Below are 23682 nucleotides of genomic sequence, written 5' to 3' on the forward strand. Positions count from 1 at the left end.
TGGTCATGGTATGAGGGTAATACTGGCCTCATAGAATGAATTTTGAAGTATTCCCTCTTCCTCTATTTTTTGGAATAGTTTGAGTAGTATTGGTATTCATTATTTTATTCTCTTTGTTAAATTTATCTGATAGAATTCTGGATTCCTTCTCTGTGTCATCTTGAATTTCTTTGAGTTTCCTCAGAACAGCCATGTTGAAATCTGTCTGAAAGAACACATACGTCTGTTTCACCAGGATTAGTTCTTAGTGCCTTATTTAATTTAGTTGGTGAGGTCATGTTTCTCAGGCTGACCTTGGTGCTCATAAATGTTCACTGTTGTCTGGGCCTTGATGAGTTAGATATTTATTGTAGTTTTTGCAGTCTAGGTTTGCTTTTACCCATCCATCTTGAGTTTGCTTCCTAGTTATTTGAAGTGACTTAGGTCCCATGATCAGTGATACTGTGGTTTGTGCAGTCTTATAGAGGTACTGCCTTGGTGGCCTCAGATAAGATCCAGACGAATTTTCTCAATTACTAGACAAAGACTCTTGTTCTTTTCCTCTATATTCTCCAAAACAATGAAATCTCTCTTTCTGTACTGAGCTGCCTAGAACTTGAGGCTCAGTGATGCAAGCACCCTTTTGCCCACCACATTTTCAGACAACAATGAGGATTCATATTTTTTCCATGAATAGTTATTAAGTGATCCATGGGCTTAAGACTCCAATGATGACAGCTGTCCAGTCATGAAACCTGAAAAGTCACCAAGTACACACAATCTCAGGAAATGAGAACAACGTCATGACTGATTTCTGGCCCACAGCAACTGCAAGATGTCATCAAATGTTAGACTGATTCTAGTTTCAGAGATAACAAAATACGAAAAGAAGAAATAGTGTCTTAGAATTTAGGACGTATACTTTACTTTATTCATCTATGGAGGACTGCAATCATTATCATTATTTCCCAGGACCTACTGTATTTCAAAATGATTTTTGACTGACTTCTTCTATTTATTCTAGGCACTATCAGGATAACTCCTAAGGACTCTCGTTGGGTTGGAGCTTGGTGGCTTGGTTTCCTTGTGTCTGGAATATTATCCATTATTTCTTCTATACCATTCTTTTTCCTGCTCCCAAATCCAAATAAACCACAGAAAGAAAGGAAAGTTTCACTATTTTTGCATGTGCTAAAAACAAATGATAAAAGGAATCAAATAGCTAATTTGACCAACCGAGGGAAAAATATTACCAAAAATGTGACCGGTAAGTAATTTACATTCATTGTCAAGTTGGAGTTGTTAATTTCAATGAAAGGGAGTAATGAGTATTCAAAAGTAATAAAGCATACTGAAATCATCAAGAGTTAGCTTTCTGGCCGGGCGCGGTGGCTCAAGCCTGTAATCCCAGCATTTTTGGGAGGCGGAGATGGGCAGATCACGAGGTCAGGAGATCGAGACCATCCTGGCTAACACGGTGAAACCCCGTCTCTACTAAAAATACAAAAAACTAGCCGGGCGAGGTGGCGGGTGCCTGTAGTCCCAGCTACTCGGGAGGCTGAGGCAGGAGAATGGCGTAAACCCGGGAGGCGGAGCTTACAGTGAGCTGAGATCCGGCCACTGCACTCCAAGCTGGCGACAGAGCGAGACTCCGACTCAAAAAAAAAAAAAAAAAAAAAAAAAAGAGTTACCTTTCTTCTGCACTAAATTTAGCTGAATTATTTTTCTGAAAGTCATACTAAAGTTGACAAATATTTCTTGAGCACATAACAAGCAGACGTGGATTAGGATTTTGCTCTTGAGCAGGCAGAAACCAATCAAAGGCTACAAATAAAACATCAGTTCCTTATAAGCCAATGAGTATATATTCATTGTAATATTATGTAGTGTAAACTGTGAGGGTTAAAAAGATTATAATATTTCATTCATTCACTTATTCAACAAAAGGTACCAGCCACCACACTATGCCCTGGTGATAGAACATCACTTTTGTTTTTCAAAAACCTAGTGGATAATATTGAGAAGTATATAGATCATTGTAAAAAAGTATCTTAAGTAGTGGTAAGGTAATAATACTTAACTATTCTCAAGTGGAGAGATAGAATAAGGAGAAGGAATTCAGGAGAGGTTTCTCTGTAGTTAATTGGAGTAAGATTATTTTTCTTGCTAATCAAAATTATATATATGATTTAATTAAAATTATATATATGATTTTGTTAAGATTATATATATAATTTATATATATATGTAATTGTAGCTTATCTAAGTATTCAAAAATGAAGTGGAAGCAATAGTTTTAATTAAAGTAATTGAAGTCAGTAATGTGAATTAGGATACTTTACCACTTGATAGTGACTCCTCTTTTGAATATAAGCCCTGGCAGGCTAATGGAGAACCACTGAGAAGCAGTAATTGAGAGAATGATCTGGCAGCAGCCAGAGCAAAATATTTGAAATGGTAAGGTATTGACAGCGGTTTTCAGATCGGGACAAAATGGTGAAGTCGTAAAACCTAAAGTAGTGCAATCAGCACCTAAACTCTTGGCAAATGTTTCAAGTTTTTACTGAAGTAAGATTACAAACTTCCCAGGGTAACCCATGCTTTCCTTCTTGTCAGTTCTTTCACTTCCTGTTTGTTGTTGTTGTTATTGTCTCCTCTCTACTACACTAACCCAAGGGCAATGGGATGATGGAGCCTTGTGTATTCACTCATGAGAGTGGATTGTTCAATTTCAACTGCATTGGTAGCTTGAAATTGTCCATGGTAGGAGAATTTACCACCATACATTACCATGGAAATTGACAAATCCTACAAATCAAGTTTTCCAACCAACAAATCAGTTGTTAAACATTTACCAGCATACCACTGTTTTAAAAGTTTTGTAATTTAACCAGCATACTAAAAATAGAATATCAAGGAATTTTTATTTTGTGTATGCTATGTTTCTACTTTATCTAATCAAATCCATAATAGCTAATGGATTTTCAAACCTGTAAGAGTCAGAGTTGACTGTTAATCCAAAAATAATAAAGAGGATAATGAAGATACAAAAATGGTACAATTGTAACATTGTCTATATTATGAGCTGGTGTTTTTGGGGGGGTAGTGACGTGAATTGTAAAGAGAATCTTAATTATTAACAAGTGCCTATTAGGAATGGATAACATACCTAAATACCTATAGTCAGAAGAAAAAATATATTAGATTTATTCTCTATGTTCTCGATTAAAACTAAGACTAATTGGGAAGTTTAGAACGTTGGCCTAACAATTTTAAATATTGTTTATTCTTGCTATACATTTTCTTACCTCTTTTCTGTTCTGTGTCATTTCCTTAACTGTATTTTGTATTATTATAATCACAGGAAACTATTTTTTAAAGAAACTGCTGTTAGTACTGTTCATATCTAATGAAAATCTTTAGAGGTCTATAGAGAACAAGGTCTTTCAAAGCCCGTATCATCCATCTCTCAATAACCATTTCTGGGCCTGTCTTGCTGTACTCTAAAACTTCCTGTTGTTCTAAGTAGTTCCTGCCACTTTTAACTTCTGTTATAGTTGATTGACCTGGCAATCACAGTACCAGAACATAAAATTTCTGCCATGGACAGAAGTTAGAAATTTGTTATCACACCTATTTGTAGGCATAGGTTGTTGTACTGTTACTGTCATAATGTCCCTTGGGACCAACATTTTTATCCCCTCCCTCTCTTTCTTGCATCTTAACACAGGGGATTTATAATACTGCCAGATTTACTGAGGCAGTATTTTATGGTGCAAAAGCTGTATACCAGGGAAAAAATAAGTCTGAGCCCTCATACTAATTTTGTCTTTAAAATTTTTGAACATCAGAGATTGTATTTTTGTATCTTAGATTATGCTGTCTTTAATTTAAATTTATATTTAACAATTTTATTTTAATATAATAATTATATTATTCAGTGCTAATACATAAGGGACATCACATTTCTTTTCTTCTTCTTCTTCCCCTCCTCCTTCTCCTTCTTTCCTCTTTTCCTTCTCCTTCTCCTTCTTCCTCTTCCTCTTCCTCTCCTTCTCCTTCACTGTGACAGGGTCTGGCTCGGTCCCCTAGGTTAAAATGCAGTGGCATGTATATGACTTGCTGCAGCCTCGATTTCCCAGGCTCAAGTTATTCTCCCTCATCAGCCCTCCAAGTAGCTGAAATGATGGGAGTGTGCCACCATGCTAGTCTAATTTTTGTATATTTTGTAGAGGGGGGATTTTGCCATGTTGCGCAGTCTGGTCTCTAACTCCTGGGCTCAAGCAGTCTGCATGCCTCTGCCACTCAAAGTGTAGGGATTAGAGGCATTTTAGCCACTGCACCCTGTGAACATCACATTTCTGATTCACTTTTTTTTTTTTTCTGGGACTCCTAGTATATTGCCTAGTACCCAATTGAAAACCAAACATTAGTGGAATGAATGAATAAATTAATTAATCTATATGTAATAGTATGGTAGAGTGTCAAGGATAACCAAAAGTTAAGCGAACAAAGTAAGTTACAAAACAGCATTTATGCATGATGCTATTTGGAAGTAAAATGAACTAAACCAACAAATAATAATATGCATATGAAAAATATTGAAGGGATATAGTTATACTGTTAACAGTAGCATTGAAGGGTACTCTTTCTGTATTATGTAGTTTTGTAATTTTAAATCTTATATAACTCATATTTACAAAATTCAGATATTAATGTATTTAAATTACATTGAAATATTTTGTTTACTTTTATAATTCTACAGGTTTTTTCCAGTCTTTGAAAAGCATTCTTACCAATCCCCTGTATGTTATATTTGTAATTTTTACATTGTTACACATGAGCAGCTACATTGCTTCTATTACTTATATCATTAAAATCATGGAGCAACAGTATGGTCGGTCTGCATCTGAGACTAACTTTTTGTTGGGTAAGATATATTTTTACCTGTTTGCTTGACAAATGAAACATTACTGAGTACTTGTGTTAAAAGACACATTTTATTGTGAAGGTGATTTCACATTTTACTAAATATACTTTTAGTATCTCTCGTAACATCTGTCAATATTGTGACATAACCACTGTTCTGCATTTGAAGTTGCATCTCATGTTAGATGAGTTCTAAAAACAAAGTTGCTTTTGAATAAAACATTTAGATGTGGTATCTGCATAATTGGATCTTACAGTGCTGACATCCTGAGACAAACCCTTTTGTAATCTAATCGTGATAATCCTGTTATTCATGGACTGAAATAAGGCCTCAGCCACTTACAGAACATATGATATTGATGTTTTTTAAAAAAAGAATCAATTTAAATGTATCACAAAATATGCATGATTCAAAAAAATATCATATTTTAGAGAGTATTTTTTTGCTACAGTATCTATTTTCAGTGTCATATTGAGACATGCCTATTAAGAAGTTATAACACTTTGTAGAAACTATTCTACAAATCTATTATACAAAACTATCAATTTGTAGAAGCATTGTAGAAGTTTGACAAATATGTGATGAGTTTAAAAAATTTATCAAGTGGTATGTGACTAGGTCATGAGTACATGAGAAAATAAGAATTAGAAAATGAATGTACTGAAGCACTAGACCAGGCACCTGGATGATCTCCCTGTTGAACTTCAAAGTTTAAACTTAAAAGTTAACTTTTGACTCCCAATAACTTGATCTGAATTTTTTGTTAAAGGAAACGTCATCTTTAATAACTCTTATAGGACATGGTAAAATTGTAGGAGGAATTGACCATTTTTAATCCTGTATGTTGATCTTTTTTATTGTACCCTGGTACAATGTGTACCCTAGTATATATGTGTTTTGATGAATAAGGATGAGACATTGCTTCAGGAATTCAATTCTAAATCTCTGGGAAAATTTGAAGTAAGCTTCAGAGGTTTGGAACTCTATTGTGAGAGATGTAAAGGATTTTAGATGGCAGGCTCAAAATCTCATAGGAAAAAAGAGTTTGTTTTGTTGTTGTTGATTTCCAGAAAAAAAGAATGTGCTTCACAGAAATAATCTGTTCAGACACACAAATATCCTTAGCCATTGCCTTTTGCTCTTGAAGAAACCAAACCCTCATAACTGGCAGGAAGAAATTATTTTTGTCTCTCTTATATGGTACACTGGTCCCCCTACCTCCACCTTAGTCTGCCACCCTCGTCTTAAAGAAGTGATATGATGGGATGAATTTGGTTCATCCAACTTCGTACTGTGTTTCATATAAAAACACGTATCTGAAAAAATGTGTATATTTATATCTATTCGTTTAAATATATCTATTTAAATATGTGTATTTATTTTTATATATTCATTTAAATAGATATATTTAAATATGTGTATATATTTTTATATACATGTACATTTTTTTATATATATACACTAATGTTGGCAATAGGAAAATGACCTGAAAAAGATTACACAACTACATATATTTATATATATACACATATATATTTATATATATTTTTATGTATTTATATATATTTTATATATTTATTTATTTTATTTATTTATATATTTATTTTATATATTTATATATTGCATAATATATAAATATATGTAAATATATGTGAATATTTATATATTATACATATAATATAATAAAATAATAAATATTATAAATAAATAATATATAAATATAAAATATATATTTATATATATTTAAGAGAGTGTGTGTGTATATATATCTATTTACAGCTTTTTTCTCTTCTTTTATTTCTAGGAATCCTAGCCCTACCTGCTATTGCAATCGGCATGTTTTCAGGAGGATATATCATTAAAAAATTCAAATTGTCTTTAGTTGGACTCGCCAGATTGGGATTTTGTTCTGCAACAGTGCATCTCTTATCTCAAGTTTTATATTTCTTTCTAATCTGCGAAAGCAAATCAGTTGCCGGCCTTACCTTGACCTACGATGGGTGTGTATATATCATTATATCAATTGCATAATATGTTAACCATACAATTAAAAGATTATGTGTAAGGAAAATAGGGTAGAAAACAATTGTAATTAAACTTTCTTTTCATTGAGAGAAATTTCATTTTTGAAATTCTTAAAATGTTCACTCCCTAAGACCTTAAGGTGATTTTATTCTTTCAGTAAAGAAAAACAATATAGGTTGAAATAATAACATCTACAATTTATGGGTAATTGTAATGAGTCGTGGGTAATTTTATCTGCATTTTATAAATGAGAAAGTAAAGACTTTGCCTTTTTATTCACATTCTCTCATGAAGGTATAGTGATATTTTAAGACTATATGATATATGTTGATGCCACCAGTCTGACAGCTAAAAATATGTGTGCTTATGTATTAAAATGTATTAATATTAACTTCTACTAGAGTGTCTATAGATATAACTAATTAAAACAAAAAAAATTGGGTCCTTCAATACTTTTTGAGACTCTGAAGGACTCCTAAGAAAAAACGTATTTGAAAACTGTCGAAAAATTATTTTTCCCCAAAAGTCTCTATGAGGTTGACATTTTTTACAAAGAGTAGTCACATTGCTAAGCTATGGCAGAACTAATCTGAACACAAGAGGATCTGATTGCAATTTCTGGACTAGGTCATTATCTTAGTCCATTTCAGCTGCTATAACAAAATATTGTGTCATTTGTAAATACACAGAAATGTATCTCTCACAGTTCTGGAGGCTGGAACATACAAGATCAAGGTGCTGGGAGATTTGGTATCTGGTAAAGGCACGCTTCCTAGTTCATAGATTGTGACTTCTAGCTGTGTTTAGTCATGGTGGAATATGCAAGGGGTCATTAACTCCATTCAGGAGGGTTCGCCCTCATGACCAGATCACATTATGACAGCCCTGTCTCTTAATACCTTCACATAGGAGATTAGATTTCAATCTATGAATTTAGGGGCGCACAAATATTTAGACCATAGCAATCATAAACCTTTCTCCATAGCTACTCCCAGTAGGATGTCCTCAAGCAAAATAATGAATTAGATGACTTTAAATGAAATTATTAATAATGTGTTTTCTAAATTAATGATGGACTTTTTTCTCAATTTAAATGACATACTTATTTACAGGTACTTCATCAATCCCCAATCATTAATGAATTTTTGCAAAACAAAATAACTTTTAAAATCTTGAAGCAGAAAATTTATACAAATAATATGGTTTATAATTTTAGCCATGATTAAAATTATATTTAATAATTTATAGCCTTATTATAATGTAAATCAGTTTAAACATATTGTAGTGTCGCTTAAAAAATATACAGAACTTTTCTAGCCCTTTTCAACTGATTCTATTATTTTTTGTTTTTCATTCTTCAGAGGTTTGGCTCTAACCAAAATGAATTCTTATTTTATGTAGTTAAGAAACAGATTTTAAAGTTCAACCACATTAACTAGCATCCATAGATTCACAGAAGTTTATAGTGACCTGAGAGGAACTTCAATCTAATGCCATTCCCTTTATCTCACTGCCCCCCCCCAAAAAAATGAGTCTAGAAAAATAAAGTTACTTTTCTAATGTGAAACTTCTTGATGGAATCGTAACAACCTCTTGTGTAAGTCTTATCTAATCCCTGATCTATTTTTTAAGTTTTACTTTTTCTAAGTAATAAATCGTGTCTTGGTATAGAAGGAGAGTTACAAGCATTAAAAAATTAAAAGCATTTTAAAAAACCTATTTTGGCATTATCAGATCAAGTTTCTTGATCTAATTAAAGAAAATCCTTTATTTCATTTCTCTCTTCTTTCCCTCACCTTCCCTCCTCCTTTATTTCCCCTCTACTTCCCCCTTGTCTCTCTCCTCCTCTTCCTTCTTTTCTTCCACTATCTTCTCTTTCTCTCTTTTTGATATATGTCTATCGTATATTTTCAGAAATAGTCCAGTAAGATCTCATGTAGATGTACCACTTTCTTATTGCAACTCAGAGTGCAATTGTGATGAAAGTCAATGGGAACCAGTCTGTGGGAACAATGGAATAACTTACATCTCACCTTGTCTAGCAGGATGCAAATCTTCAAGTGGTAATAAAGAGCCCATAGTGAGTATTTGTTTTTGTTTTTCCTTCTCTCCTTAATCAAAATCACAGATTTGATTTTTTAATAATGGCTTATCGTATCTTCCTATAGCTAAGGTCTCCAGTATAAAGGATAAAAGATTTCAATATTATCTGTCATTGTGATGGATGTGAAGTATAAACAAAGCTTCATATGAAGTCCTGCTTAGGACACAACCAAGATTTTCTGTTATTTGAATTCTATTTTGAGATTACCCCACTTTTTTCTTGAGAGTGTAGAAATATGACCTATTAAAATTTAATCCACTTAGGATTTCTAAGAAGCATCTGATTTGACTGAAGCACAGGATTTCAATTAATTTGGAATTAATTTATCCATCAGAAGTTAGAGGAAAGTCCTGATTAACGTGTTGTCAGCACTACCTACTTTACTGGGACAATAATCTATGTGCATTTTTATATATACATCCTGATGTGTTTAGCTAGGGGCTCACTGGGGCTTTTGACTTTCCAATAAATTAATCAAGGATTTAAGCTCACTTAACTGCCCAGTTCTCAATTTCCTATGTTGATTTCCTCACAGCCAGCACTTCTGTTACCCAGGATAATTTAGTATCCTGCTCACTTGTTGCCAACATATCCATTAGAAATTCCATTTTTTTCCTTCACTCAAAAGGTTTTTTTCCATGTGAGCCTCAGGTTTTTCCCAATATCCTGGGTAACTCCCAATAGTTGGAAATTGGGTATGGTATCCCGCATACCTACCATTCACTCAACGTCTCACAAAGTTGTGTAATCATTTTTCAGGCCATTTTCCTATTGCCAACATTAGCAACATAGTCAGCTATGATAATTACTCTCCACCACACTCTTCTATGTTTCATTTTTAAACATTTTTCATCTTTCCCTTGCCCACTGTCATGCTGATATATCATGGAAAGGCATGGAGAAATTTGAAGAATAAAGCGTCCTAGGTTCCTTGAAGATAGGCCATAACTTTAATAAACTTGCACAACATATATGGCCCAAAGACTATACTTAAAAGCCCACATCTCATATTCCTCGACTATAATATCTTTCAGTAAGGGTGCCCTCATTTAATCCCTAGTTTCACTTTGCCCAACAGTGAAGATCTGAAAGAAACATAATATTAGAATCCTAAAAAGAGCTCTGTCTACATGGAGATATCTTCTTAATATGGACAATGGCTCTACCCTCTGGGGGCTACTGCAAAATTCCTTTACTAAATCCTCAGTTTAAAAAAAAAAATCTCTTTATAAAATAATGTTCTCTGTATCAAATTTGGTTTTATTGGCCAATGTGCTTTCTCTAAAAAGATTGCTCCATATTATTCTTAGTGAAAAAAAAGAAGGATTAGAGGAAGCTTGGTGGAACTATAAAAGTATAGATTTAAATTCTTTTAAAATTCTTCCTTCAGTAATTATTCTTTAGCACTAGTAGGTTAAAGGCAAACTTCCCTTAAACTTTTGTTTAGCCTAGAATCAGAATAGATTTTTTTTAAAGCCACCTACCTACAAACACTGCCTGATTAAACCTCTCAAATCACTTGATCCTAATGTTCCCCTTCTGTACTCTTACCATTAGTCAGGACATTCTGTTGTGTTGGACCTCTCTGGTAATAATATTAACTATTTTATTATCTGTCATTATGGTCTTGAATGCTGCTTTCGACTGCTTAAATAGAATTCTGGCATCCATGCCCATCTCTATTTCCTCTGTACTCTGTCCTATTTTCATGAGTGGCTCTAGTTCCAGATTTCGGCCCCTTTCAACCTGCTGTATTTTCTGAAGTTTTGGGGTAATCCTTCCCCAGGCATGTCACTAATACTTAGTAGAGATTGTTAAAGTGAGTAAAAATGCATATTTTAGGAAGTAAGTGTGGTTGAAAGAGCAATATTGAAAACAATTTATATTGATGAGAAAATTATATACAGTTTCATACACTAATTTCTTAAATTATTTCCCAATTTTAATATTAAGAATTTATTAAATGTTAATATTCAATTACATTATCTTATACAGAAAGTAATTCAGGAAGCAATTTTGTCTTTCATTATTAAGCAACTGTATTTTTATAATATTTTTAAAACTATAAATATTTTAGTTTGAGACTTCTTTAAATATAATGGAATGTATTCATAGCCCAGTTGCATGTGGCAAATGTATTTGGTAATATTTCAAAAATTATTTTTAGGCGTTTTATAACTGTAGCTGTGTGGAAGTAACCGGTCTCCAGAACAAAAATTACTCAGTGCATCTGGGTGAATGCCCAAGAGATGATGCGTGTACAAGGAAATTTTATGTTTATTTTGCAATTAAAGTCTTAGATTCTTTCCTCTGTGCAATTGGACTTACCTCATATTCCGTGCTGGTGATTAAGTAAGTATGATGTTTTAAAACACTATCATGTATATTAAACTAAAAACACACCCAATGATATACATATTTTCCGTATTTAGCTCAAATTCATATTTTGTTACATTTTAATTTTCTGGGAATTCATTTTCTTAGAATTATTATGATATTTCAATGCTATCATTAATAATATAATTTTGTCTCTAATACTTCCATTGTGAAATCTAGACTCTATACATTCTTCTTTTATTGAGAATCTTAAGACACACACTGATTGACAATTGCCTCAATTGTAAACGAGTCTCTATATGATTCAAAAAGAACTTTTAATTTTCAGTTGCCTTGGATCCTAATGGGCTAGTTAGAGGAAATCATCTGTTGATTTCATTGAAAGAAAACATTTTGCAACAAGATATAAATATAAACTTCCATGTGTGATGAAATTCTAATGCTGTAAATTTACCCACAGCATGGCTTCTGACCTAGTATCCCTTAATACCATTGTAGACAGAAGAAAAGTGTATGTAAAGAATTCATTCCTTTCTTCACTCATTAAACAGATATTTATACAGGATGTGATGCTTAATGAAGAATATTTCTTGGTAAATAAAACCAATAAGGTACCTGTTGTCTCATAGCTTAGAAAATCGACGAGCGACCTGAGAAAAATAAGTCTTAAAATAAACACATAATTACAAATTGCTCTTAGTCTTAATAAGGAAAAAGACTGCTAATAAATGGAATAAAAAGAGAAATGAAATTTGGGAGTGAAATGAGAGTATATGAGGGAAAGGACTCACAAAGTACATCTTAAAAGAAGTGATGTTTTATCTAAAAGCATACAGAAAAAACCGAATGAAGGGCTTTCAGGAAGAGGGTCTAGGTACTGATTCCTTAAGACAGGAAAGAACTAGTGTGTTTGAAGACTAAAAAGAATCCAGTTCATTGGACCATACTGAGTGAGAGGGGTATGGCATAAGATAAGTTTGGAAAATTAGGGAGGAAGCAGATAATGTGTGCCCTACTGGCCAATATAATAATTCAGTCAACTAAAACTGTAAACATGTAAAGACAGGCATGTGGATCTTAAAAATATACATGATAAGTAGAATAACCTGGGTTAACATCTGATTGTACTTTTAAAACATACTAGTTGATCATATTCATGGTCTGCTAATAGCATGACATGATAGAAAAAAAAAAATGTGTTTTTAAATTTTGTTAACATGAAAGTAAACCTGTAAACTAAATTTACAGTTGTTAAATTTTGACCCTGACTGCAAGTCTTATCAAATTATTTATAGTAAATATTCCACAAATACAGCTTCACCTTCAATATAAAATGTCTACTCAGAGGGAGAAGCATATATTTGCTAAAATACAATTTCATTAAAATAAAAATTCACCTCAAAACCTCATACTAGTTTGTATCTCAACATGTTTCAACTTCTTAATTAAAACTTTTTCATGAGGAGAGTTTTAAAAATACTGTTTCATCCTTGATAATTATGATTTATCTAATTAGGAAAGTTATGAAATCAACATTACCACTTGTCAAAAGCATTTATTAATCTCTCACTAGCCTTTGATTTTCTTTGAAGAAAAGTTTTGTGAAGCAGACTAGAGAACACAGATATAAAATATGAACTTCAGTCTGTTAATGATTTTCTAATGCTTATATCATAAGACTATTGCTAAAACTAGACTAAGCAGGAGTGTAGGCATTTACTCATCCAATACATATTTATTATGTGTGTCAGCCACAGGTCCATGCAATGAGGATGCAAATGTGAATGAAAGTGGTAAAACTTCATTGGCATCCAGTGGGCATGGGGAATGGGGGATGGATTGGCACAGGAGAAGAACTAATAAACAAATAAGCAAGTAAATATGTAAAATAGGGTAAGTGTGCAACACTAGAAAGAAGGATCAGAGTAAGAAAATAGAAAAAGTAGGGATAGGTAAGAGACACTAGTTCAGACATTGTGCACTGGAAATCATATGATAAGAAGCCTAAATGAAGAGCTGAAGAGTGAAACTACAAGCCATGCTAATTGGGGCCAGGGAAGGAACAATCTAGGCAAGGTAGAGCAGAGGTAAAGCCCTGGTGTGGAGCATACTTGACATATACATGGTCAGAAAAAAGTGTGTGAGGAAGAGAGAGGTATGAAGCACAATGACAGAGCTAGCATGATCCAGATTATGTTGTTCAAAGGAAAGTCTTTGGAACTTATTCTAAACGTGTTCAGAAGCCCTAGAGGGTTTAAGTGTTAGTATTACCTAATGCTTATGGCTTACCTAATGAGAAGAACACTCGAACTGTGCATGCAGATGGAGCGTGTTTTTGGAAGACAAAAATTAAATCATGGAAAAGAGAAGGCTATGATCATTCTTCACAAGATGGGGTCTCGACTGAGCATGGTTATGATTAAGGAAGTGGGAAGTGACTTGAGTCTCAGTCTTTGTTTTGTTTTTTAAGGCAAAGCCAATATAATTTGCTGCTCAATTGAATACGGCAGGTGAGAGAGAGAATTTAAGGATGATCTGAAAATTCTGATCTGAGTTCTGAAAAAATTATAGTACTGTCGAACAAAATGGGAAAGACTAAGGAAGAGTAGTTTTGGGAAAGTGGACAAGTAAGACTTCTTGTGTCTCTAAAACTGAGCTGCCTGTTAGATACCTACCGACAATGTCATATGTAGAATCTACTATTCAGGAGAAACACTAAAGTTAGAAACATAAATTTTAGAGTTAGCAACATACAGATGCTATTTAAATTCAGTGCTCTATTGAGATCTTCTAGGGACTCAGTACAGATAGAAACTAGATCCTAGGACCAACACCTAGTGCTCTAACTCTAGAAATCAATAATAGAAGAAGCCAGTGAAGGAAACAGAGGAAGTCCCGTGAGTTATGAGAAAAACTGAGAAAAGATCATGTTCTTGAAGCATAATGAAGAATATATGAAGTAGTGAGTAAAGCAACTATGTCAAGGGCTGCTGAGAGTTCACAGGAGTTAGGGACTAGAAAGTGACCCTCAGATTTCATTATATGCTGATCACTGTTAGCACAAACAAAACTGGTGTATGAAGAAGGAAGGGAAATATAAGGCTGCTTTGGTTATTAAAAAGTGTTTCATTTTTATGGATTTAGGGGTACAAGTGCAGTTGTGAAACATGGATATACTGTGCAGTGAAGTATGGGGTTTTGTGTTCTCATCATCTGAATAGAGTACATTGTATCCAGTAGATAGTATTTCATCCCTCCCACCCTCCCGTCCCATCCCATCCCTGCCACCCTCTGCCAACCTCCCACACTTTAGAGTCTCTAATGGTCTATTGTTTCACTGTGTATGTCCTTATGTACCCACTATTTAGCTCTCACATCAAAGTGAGTACATGCATTTTTTAACTTTCTGTTTCTGACTCATTTCACTAAGGATAATTGCCTCCAGTTCTACCCATAATGCTGCAAATGACTTGACTTCATTTTTTATGGCTGACTAGTATTCCATGATATATACATATATATCAAATTCTTAATCTAACTCTCAGTTAATGGACATTTAGATTAATTTACGACTTTGCTTTTGTCATTAGTGCTGTCATAAGCATACGAGTGCAGGTATTTTTTGTTTGTTTGTTTTTGTTTTGAGACAGAGTCTTACTTTTTTTGCCAAGACTGGAGTGCAGTGGTGGGATCTCATCTCCCTGCAATCTCCGCCTCCCAGGTTCAAGCAATTCTCCTGCCTCAGCTCTGAGTAGCTGGGATTTCAGTCACCCACCACCATACCTGACTGATTATTTTGTATTTTATTTTATTTTATTTTGTTTTATTTATTTTAATTTTTAGTGGAGATGTGGTTTTCACTATGTTAGTCAAACTGGTCTCAAACTCTTGACTTCAAGTGATCTGCCTGCCTTGGCCTCCCTAAGTGCTGGGATTGCAGGCATGAGCCACTTCACCCAGCCACAGGTGTCTTTTTAATAAAATTATTTATTTTTATTTAGGTAGACATCCAGTACTGGGATTTCTGGATTGAATGGTAGTTCAGTTTTTAGGTCTTTGGTAAATCTCTATACTGTTTTCCATAGAGGTTGTACTAATTTACATTCCCACCAACAGTGTATAAGCATTCTCTTTTCTCCTCATCTTCACCAACATCTGTCGTTTTTTGACTTTGTAATAATAGCTATCATAAGGATATAAGATGATACTGTGATTTTAATTTTAATATCTCTGATGATTAGTGATGTTGGGGATTTTTTATATGTTTATTGAACACTTGTATGTCTTCCTTTGAAAAATGTCTGTTCATGTCCTTTGCCCACTTTTTAATGAGGTTCTTTTTCTTTTCATTGAGTTGAGTTCCTCATATATTATGGATATTAGCACTTTATCAGATCCATTGTTTACAAATATTTTCTCCCATTCTGTGGGTTGTCTGTGTCCTCTGTTGATTATTTCTTTTACTCAGCAGAAGGTTTTCAGTTTAATTAAGTTCCATTGGCGTATATTTGTTGTTGTTGTATTTGCTTTTGAGAATGTAATCATAAATCCTTTGCCTAGATCAATGTCCAGGAGAGTTTTCCTAGGTTTTCCCCTAAGATTTTTTATAGTTTCAGGCCTTACATTTAAGTCTTTTTTTTTTTTTTTTTTTTTTTTTTTTTGAGGCGGAGTCTCGCTCTGTCGCCCAGGCTGGAGTGCAGTGGCGCGATTTCGGCTCACTGCAAGCTCCGCCTCGCGGGTTCCCGCCATTCTCCTGCCTCAGCCTCCCGAGTAGCTGGGACTACAGGCGCCGCCACCACGCCCGGCTAATTTTTTTTTTGTATTTTTAGTGGAGACGGGGTTTCATTGTGTTAGCCAGGATGGTCTCGATCTCCTGACCTCGTGATCCGCCCGTCTCGGCCTCCCAAAGTGCTGGGATTACAGGCTTGAGCCACCGCGCCCGGCCACATTTAAGTCTTTAATCAATTTTGAGTTAATTTTTATATATGGTGAGAGATAGAGATTCCATTTTATGACTGCATATATGACTCTCCAATTTTCCCAGTACCATTTATTGAATAGAATGTCCTTTCCTCAGTGTATATATATTTTTGCCTTTGTCAAAGATCGGTATGTTGTAGGTATGTGGTTTTATCTCTAGCTTCTGTAGTCTGTTCCATTAATCTATGCATTTATTTTTATACTATTACTATTTATTTTGGCTTATAGACTTGAAGTATAATATAAAGTATAATATAATTAGAAATACTGAACAAATAATGAGTAATTAAATTGAATTGAATCAGTAATAAAAAAGAAGTCTCCTAATAACAATAAAAAGTGCAAGAACAGTTGACATCACTGCCAGGTACGGTAGTGTAATAGTCAGGTAAGGTAATAACTTCAGCTTATTTTTTGCTTAGGATGAATTTGCTCTTCAGGATCTTTTTTGGTTCCATATGAATTTTAGGATTTTTTTTCTAATTCTATAAAACCTGATATTGATAATTTAATGGAAATTGCATTGAATCTTTATAGGTTGCTCTGGGCAGGATGGTCATTTTACATAATATTAATTATTTCAATTCATGAGTATAGGAACTTTTTCCATTCCATTTTGTCATATATGACTTTTTAATCAGTTTTTTTTGTAGAGATTTTTTACCTCTTAGGTTAAATGTATTCCTATTTATTATATTTTTTATCTATTATATATATCAGTAAAAAAAATCTTGTTATAGACAACTGTATTATCTATCAATTATCTATCAGATAGATAACTATTGGGATTCTTTTGTTGATTTGGTTCTCAGCTAGATCATTATTTGTGTATGGAAATTATACTCATTTTTGTAAATTGGTTTTATATCCTGAAACTTTACTGAAATAGTTTATCAAGTCTAGGAGACTTTCAGAGGCATCTTTAGGATTTTCTAGGTATTAGATTATATCATAAATAAAAAGAAATAATTTGAATATTTGTTTTCCAATTTGGATACCTTTTATTCCTTTTTTTGTCTGATTGCTCTAGATAGAACTTCCAATACTATGTTGAACAGGAGTGGTGAAAGTAGACGTCCTCATCTTGTTCCCATTCTTAGAAGTAATGCTTACAGTTTTCTCTCACTCAGTATGTTGTTAACTGTGGTTTGCATTTTATGGCTTTCATTATTTTGAGGTGTGTTTCTTCTATGCCTAGTTTAGTAATGGTTTTTATCATAAAGGAATGCTTGATTTTATGAAGTGCTTTTTCTGTATCAGTTGATTTTATATGCTTTTTGGTTTTAATTATGTTAGTTTGATGAATCACATATATTGATTTGCATATGTTGAACCATCTTTGCATTTCAGGAATAAAGACTGCTTCATCATTGTGATGAACCTTTTGATGTGCTGCCGAATTCAATTTTCTACTGTTTTATTGAGGATAATTTGATCTATGTTCATCAGGAATATTGATCTGTAGTTTTATTTTTTATTTATTATTTACTTGCCTAGTTTTGGTGTCAGGGTGATGCTGACTTTATAGAATGAGTTAGGGAGGATTCCTTCCTTCTTGATTTTTTGAACAGTTTTAGTAGAATTGTTATCATTTCTTCCTTGTTTCTTTGGTAGAATTTGGCAGTGATGCCAACTGTTCTTGCACTTTTTATTGTTATTAGGAGATTTCTTTTTTATTACTCATTCAATTTAATTACTCATTATTTGTTCAGTATTTCTATTTTTTCTTGGTTCAAATTCGGGAAGTTGTATGTTTCCAGGAATTTATCAATTTTCTGTAGGTTTTCTAGTTTATATATGTAGAGATGTACGTAGTAGACTTTGATGATCTTTTGTATTTCTGTGGTAATAGTTTTAATGTCACCTTTATCATTTCTGATTGTGCTTATTTGAATCTTCTTCCTTTTAATGGTTAATCTACTAGCAGTCTAGCAATCTTGTTTATATTTTCAGATAACCAACTTTTTTTTTTCACTGATCCTTTGTAAATTTTTTTGCCCACATTTCATTTAGTTTTGTTCTTTGTTATTGCTTTATTCTGCCAGTTTAGGGTGTGGGTTGTTCTTGGTTTTCTAGTTCCATGTGGCATGATATTAGATAGGCATTTAATGCTACAAACTTCCCTCTTAGCACTGATTTGATGCATCTCAGAGGTTTTGATATGCTGTCTTTATTTTTTATTCATTTTGATTTTTAAAAATAATTCTGCCTTGATTTCAGTAATTGTTCAGGAACAAGTTATTTAATTTTCATTTATTTGTATAGTGTCAAGAATTCCTCTATGTACTAATTTCTATTTTTATTTCACTGTGTTCTGAGAAGGTACTTGATGTAATTTTGATTTTTTAAAAAATGTATTCACTCTTGCCTGTGAAATGGCATATGGTCAAATTTTTAGCATGTTTCACGTGTAGATGTGAAGAATCTATATTCTGTGGTAGTAATATAAGACGTTTTGCAAATGTTTGTTAGGTTCATTCGGTCTAGTGTTCTATTTACCAGTTTTCTTTGTTGATTTTTAGCCTCCATGATCTTCCTATTTCTGTCGGTGGGTTATTTATGGACCTTACTAACGTTGCATTGGCATCTCTCTCTTTTCTTCAGTCAAGTAGTATTTGTTTTATGAATCTGAGTGCTACAATGCTCGATGCATGCTTTTAGAATTGTTATGTCCTCTTGTTGAATTGAGTCTTTATAAAATATGATAACCTTTTTTCGTTTTTTTACCGTATTTTATTTGAAATTTGTTTGATCTAACACAAGTATAGCTATAGTTGGTTTATGTGACCATGGGATATCTTTTTGCACCCCTTTACTTTGACTCTGAAAATGTCTATACCAGTTAGTTTAGTTAGGTGGGTTTCTTGTGTGTAGCATAAAGTTGGATCTTTTTTTTAAAACATTCTGCCAACCTATATTTTCCACTTAAGGAGCATTTAGTCTGTTTACATCTAAGGTCAGTATTTGAAGTTTCGTTCGCATAATATTGTTAATTAGTTCTTAATTGCTTTGGGGCATCAATTAGGTGATTTCTTTATAAGATCTGTGTGTTTTATACTTTTGTGTGTTTCCATAATGATTAGTATTGCTCTTTCATTTCTGTTTTTAAAACACTTTTGAGTATTTCTTGTAGTGCCAGTCTGTGACAAATACATTTAGTGTTTGCTTATTATCTAGGAAATACCTTATTTCTCTTTGAATTATTAAGCTTAGTTGAGGAGGATAAAAAAAATTCTTGTCTGGCCTTATTTTGTAAGAAGACTCAAAATAGGACCCCAGTTTCTTTTTGGCTTGTACAGTTCCTGCTTACAAGTTTCCTGCAAACTCTGGTATGAGTTTGATGAGATTTCTTTTATAGATGATTAGACACTTCTCTCTTGCCACTTTTATGTTGACTTTGGATAGTCTGATGACTATATGTCTTTCTTAGATTATTCTTGTAATACATATCCCAGGAATCATCTGAGATTTTTATATCTGGATGTTTAGGTCTGTAGCAAGACCAGGGAAGTTTTCCTGAGTTATTTATTCAAACAAGTTACCCACACTTTTTACCTTCTCTTCTTCTCCCCTTGTAATGGCTATAATTCATAGGTTTGGATGCTTTACATGATAACCTAGTTCTTGAAGGCTTTGTTAAGTTTTGCAATTTATTTTTCTGTATTTGTCTTACTGGGTTTACTTAAAAGACCTGTCTTCTAGCTCTTAAATGATTTATGCTGCTTGTTCAGCCTGTTGTTAAAGTTTTCAGAACTATTTTGCAGTTCCATCAAAATATTTTTCATTTTCAGAAGTTGTGTCTGTTTTTCTCAATAAAATCTGTATTTTCTTTTTTATGCTACATCATTTTCCTGGTGTGTTTATGATGGCTTTCAACTTCTGGATCTCAATCTTTACATAATCCTGTATTTCTTAAAGGCCTTATTTCTTGGAGGATTCTTTAGAATTCTTTAGAATCAATATTTTGGATATTTTTTTTTTAGAGTTGGAGTCTCACTCTGTCACCAGGCTGGAGTGCAGTGGCATGATCTCGCTCCCTGCAACCTGCACCTCCTGGCTTCAAGCAATTCTCCTATCTCAGCCTCCTGAGTAGCTGGGACTACAGGTGCATATTCTTTATCGACTATATCAAAGATTTTATTTTGTTTAGAATCCACTGCTGGAGGTTACTGTGGTCCTTTGGAGAGGTTGTAACACTCTTTCTTCTTTATACTTCCAAAATTGTTTATCTGATTCTTCCTCATTTAGATAAGCTCTCTCTCTCTTTTTTGAATTTATTTTGTTTTAACAGGATTTTTCTCCCTTTGAAAATGTGACTATAATGTGTGCTGCATAGAATGTGAAAGGCTATATTGAAGAGGATCAGGAAAAAATGCTAGAAAGGAAAGTGCAAAGAGTCAGTATGGAAAGTTCTTTTCAGGAGAAGTGTTACAAGAAGCAGCAGAGAAAAAATGTGGTAGCTAGCATGATTGTGTCATCCAGAGTTCTGTTTATGTTCAGTGCTAGAAATAATACCATGCTTGCATACGAATGAGAATTAGCAGTACAGATGAAGGAAACTGACAATGCAGAAGAGAGGGAAAGTAATTATAGAGGAAGATGAAAAGAGATGTTAACAAGGACACAGAGTTTTTCTTTGTAGAAGGGAAAATTGTCTATGTGGGTAAAAAGCTGGTAAATGTGTACCTGTAGTGATGAAGAATATTGAGACTTTTTTCTAATTGCTTCTACTTTTTCTGTTATAAAAAAGCAATATAATCAGATGAGAAAGAAGAGAAAGAAAAGAAAGAGTGTTCATATAAGAAAATGTTACCTGGTAATCTTGAAGACTGGAGAAATATACTGACTGGGCAAATGGAGTAGTAAAATATTAGACAGTTGCACTGGAGGTCCCCTGAATATTTTTGCTTATTTAAAGTGAGCCCAACCAGCACGTTTGAATTATTTCCTCCAGCCATGCAGCACACTGTACATAGGTGCAGAGAAGGCAGAGGTTGGGATAAAAGCATTTTTGCTTGTCCAATACAGTAAAGGATGAGATAGACAAAAATGTTCAAGATATATGCAAAGGATTGATTATAACAAAACATCATGATGAGAGAGGACGTGAAGAGGTGAAACTAGAGATGGCCTGTGAAGATGTCAGAGGAGTCATAAGCCTAAAGAGCTGGGGCTGGGGTATACTGCAGCAGATGTGTGAAAGGGAGTCATTTTAAACTTTGAGAGGTGGTTATGAGGAGTGGGATGCTCAAAATGGAGAGTTTAAAAAGTGGGTAATGATGAACTGATTGTGGGTGAAAGAAATATGACTTTCCAGAGAAAAGGCCAAGAAACTGGAAGAGCAGAGCATTGAGAGCATAGTCTATACGAATATTAAAATAACTAGGAAAAGGAGTAGAAATCATTTTGATGAAAACGACAGAGAACCTAGAATGAAAATTGTCAAGAAATGGTGAGAGTTGTGCTGTGCCAGTCTACAGCTAACTTCGACAAGGAGGTTAGAGAATAGCATATTAGGGTGGTGCACCTCTTCCTGGGATCTAGAGGTCTTTCAGAGGAGAGGACTTCCACATTTCAGGCCCGTTGATATGGAGGCGGTGGAAGGAAAACAATAGAGTTGCATGGAAAGAGTGTTAATGAGAGTTAGACTTCATTTAGAACAAGAAAGTAAAAGAGCTAAAAAGAATGTAGGAAGTTGGCCAGGCACAGTGGCTCACGCCTGTAATTCTAACACTTTGGGAAGCCAAGGCGGGCGGATCAATTGAGGTCAGGAGTTCAAAACCAGCCTGGCCAACATAGTGAAATCCCATCTCTACTAAAAATACAAAAAAAAAATTAGCTGGGCGTGGTGGTGGGCACCTGTAATCCCAGCTACTCATGAGGCTGAGGTAGGAGAATTTTTTGAACCCAGGAGGTGGAGGTTGCAGCAAGCTGAGGTCATAGCACTGCACTCCAGCCTAAGCCACAGAGTGAGACTCTGTCTCAAAAAAAATTAAATAAATAAAAATAAACATTTTTGCTGGTAATAAACAAGAGTTTCCATGGGCAAAATAAAAGGGTTTGGGTGATGGGAAAAGAGTAGAAAAGTGAGTTGGATTAAGGGATGTGTATTAAACCATGTGGAATGAGAGTCTTGGTACCCAGAGAAGATCTCAAAATCTTGGCATTTTGCTGGTGACAAGGGTGTGAGGCATGATGTAAGCTGATGACAAATAAAACATCAATCTTAAATGACCCAACGGAGGGTAATGTTTTAGAACTTAAAAACAAAATACATTTTAATGGCTCAGCCAGAAAAGATTTGGCTCCTTTAGGATATAAATTAGAGTTTTTCTTCAATATTTTGCAAACAGGATGCACATCCTGCACATGCACTCCAGAACTAAAAATAAAAATACTAAAATAAAAAGGAAGTGAAATAAGCCCCACACATTTTTTAAAAAATCATCAATAATTAAATGAAATGACACATTTAACTTCTTGGGGTGTTTTTTGTGATGAGTTCATCCCGGAAGATATCCATGAAAATCCAGAGCTGCTCAATATCATATATGAAGCAGGCGTCACTCTACAGTGAAAAATATCTTTCATGATAACAGTGCATGGGTGTGTGCATGCAAGTGAGCATGTGAGTATGAGCATGCAAGGAGTAGTGTGAGTGTACATGCATGTAAATGTAGGAGTGTGTATGGTTGTTATTGTATATGTATGTTACTATATCACACATATCCATCATTTCCACAGAATTGAAGATTTCAGGCCCACTCTTCGAAACAATTCACCCTATCTGCAAGTCCCCCAATTCTCCTGCATGCTAACCCTTTCCCTGGGTGAAAATACAAGTTGATAACAAATGTCAGTTTGCCTTGTGCATATAGTATACAAAGTGCAACTTCTGAAAATGAATTACAGTGAAAAATGCATGTCAGGCAATTGTCAGAGAGCTCAACCAGGGGTGAAGTGCAATCTCTCCCTTCCCCAAACCTCCTTTGCGAAATCTGATATTTGAGAGTAACATCTTAATAGAAAAGCTAACCTCCCCTTCCTGCTGATTTTCTCCTGACCACCTCTTTATGAAATAAATTTCCTCCTTATATAGCAGACATGGATTCATTGTCTTCAGTGTGGTGTTGTGTCCTCAACTGGGCTAACAAAGTACTGCTGTACTTGGTGAAAGCAGAGCCAAAACATACTTTCCATTTATTGTCTCTCCTAATATATAACTATGTTATATTTAACTTTTAATATATTATGTTTAATTTAACTTTTGCCTTTTAAAATTTTATAAATCCTGTTGAATTCTTTTCAGAATCTCAATAAATGAAAG

The 23682-nt window shown here is 33.9% G+C and overlaps 1 protein-coding gene across 2 annotated transcripts in view; it reads left to right on the top strand.

Moving 5' to 3' along the window:
* Positions 1-23682, top strand: part of LOC126930507 (solute carrier organic anion transporter family member 1B3) — a 409969-nt gene that overhangs the window by 208649 nt on the left and 177638 nt on the right. Inside the window, exons 8-12 of one of the 2 annotated variants that reach the window (XM_050747602.1) lie at positions 1004-1246; positions 4745-4909; positions 6714-6909; positions 8849-9014; positions 11206-11390. The exons of the other annotated variant lie outside the window; for it this stretch is intronic. Coding sequence (XP_050603559.1) covers positions 1004-1246; positions 4745-4909; positions 6714-6909; positions 8849-9014; positions 11206-11390 — 955 coding nt within the window. The remainder of the gene's footprint in view (positions 1-1003; positions 1247-4744; positions 4910-6713; positions 6910-8848; positions 9015-11205; positions 11391-23682) is intronic. 2 annotated transcript variants of the gene reach the window in all.

This window comes from Macaca thibetana, chromosome 11, assembly GCF_024542745.1.
Source record: "Macaca thibetana thibetana isolate TM-01 chromosome 11, ASM2454274v1, whole genome shotgun sequence".
NCBI lineage: Eukaryota > Metazoa > Chordata > Mammalia > Primates > Cercopithecidae > Macaca > Macaca thibetana.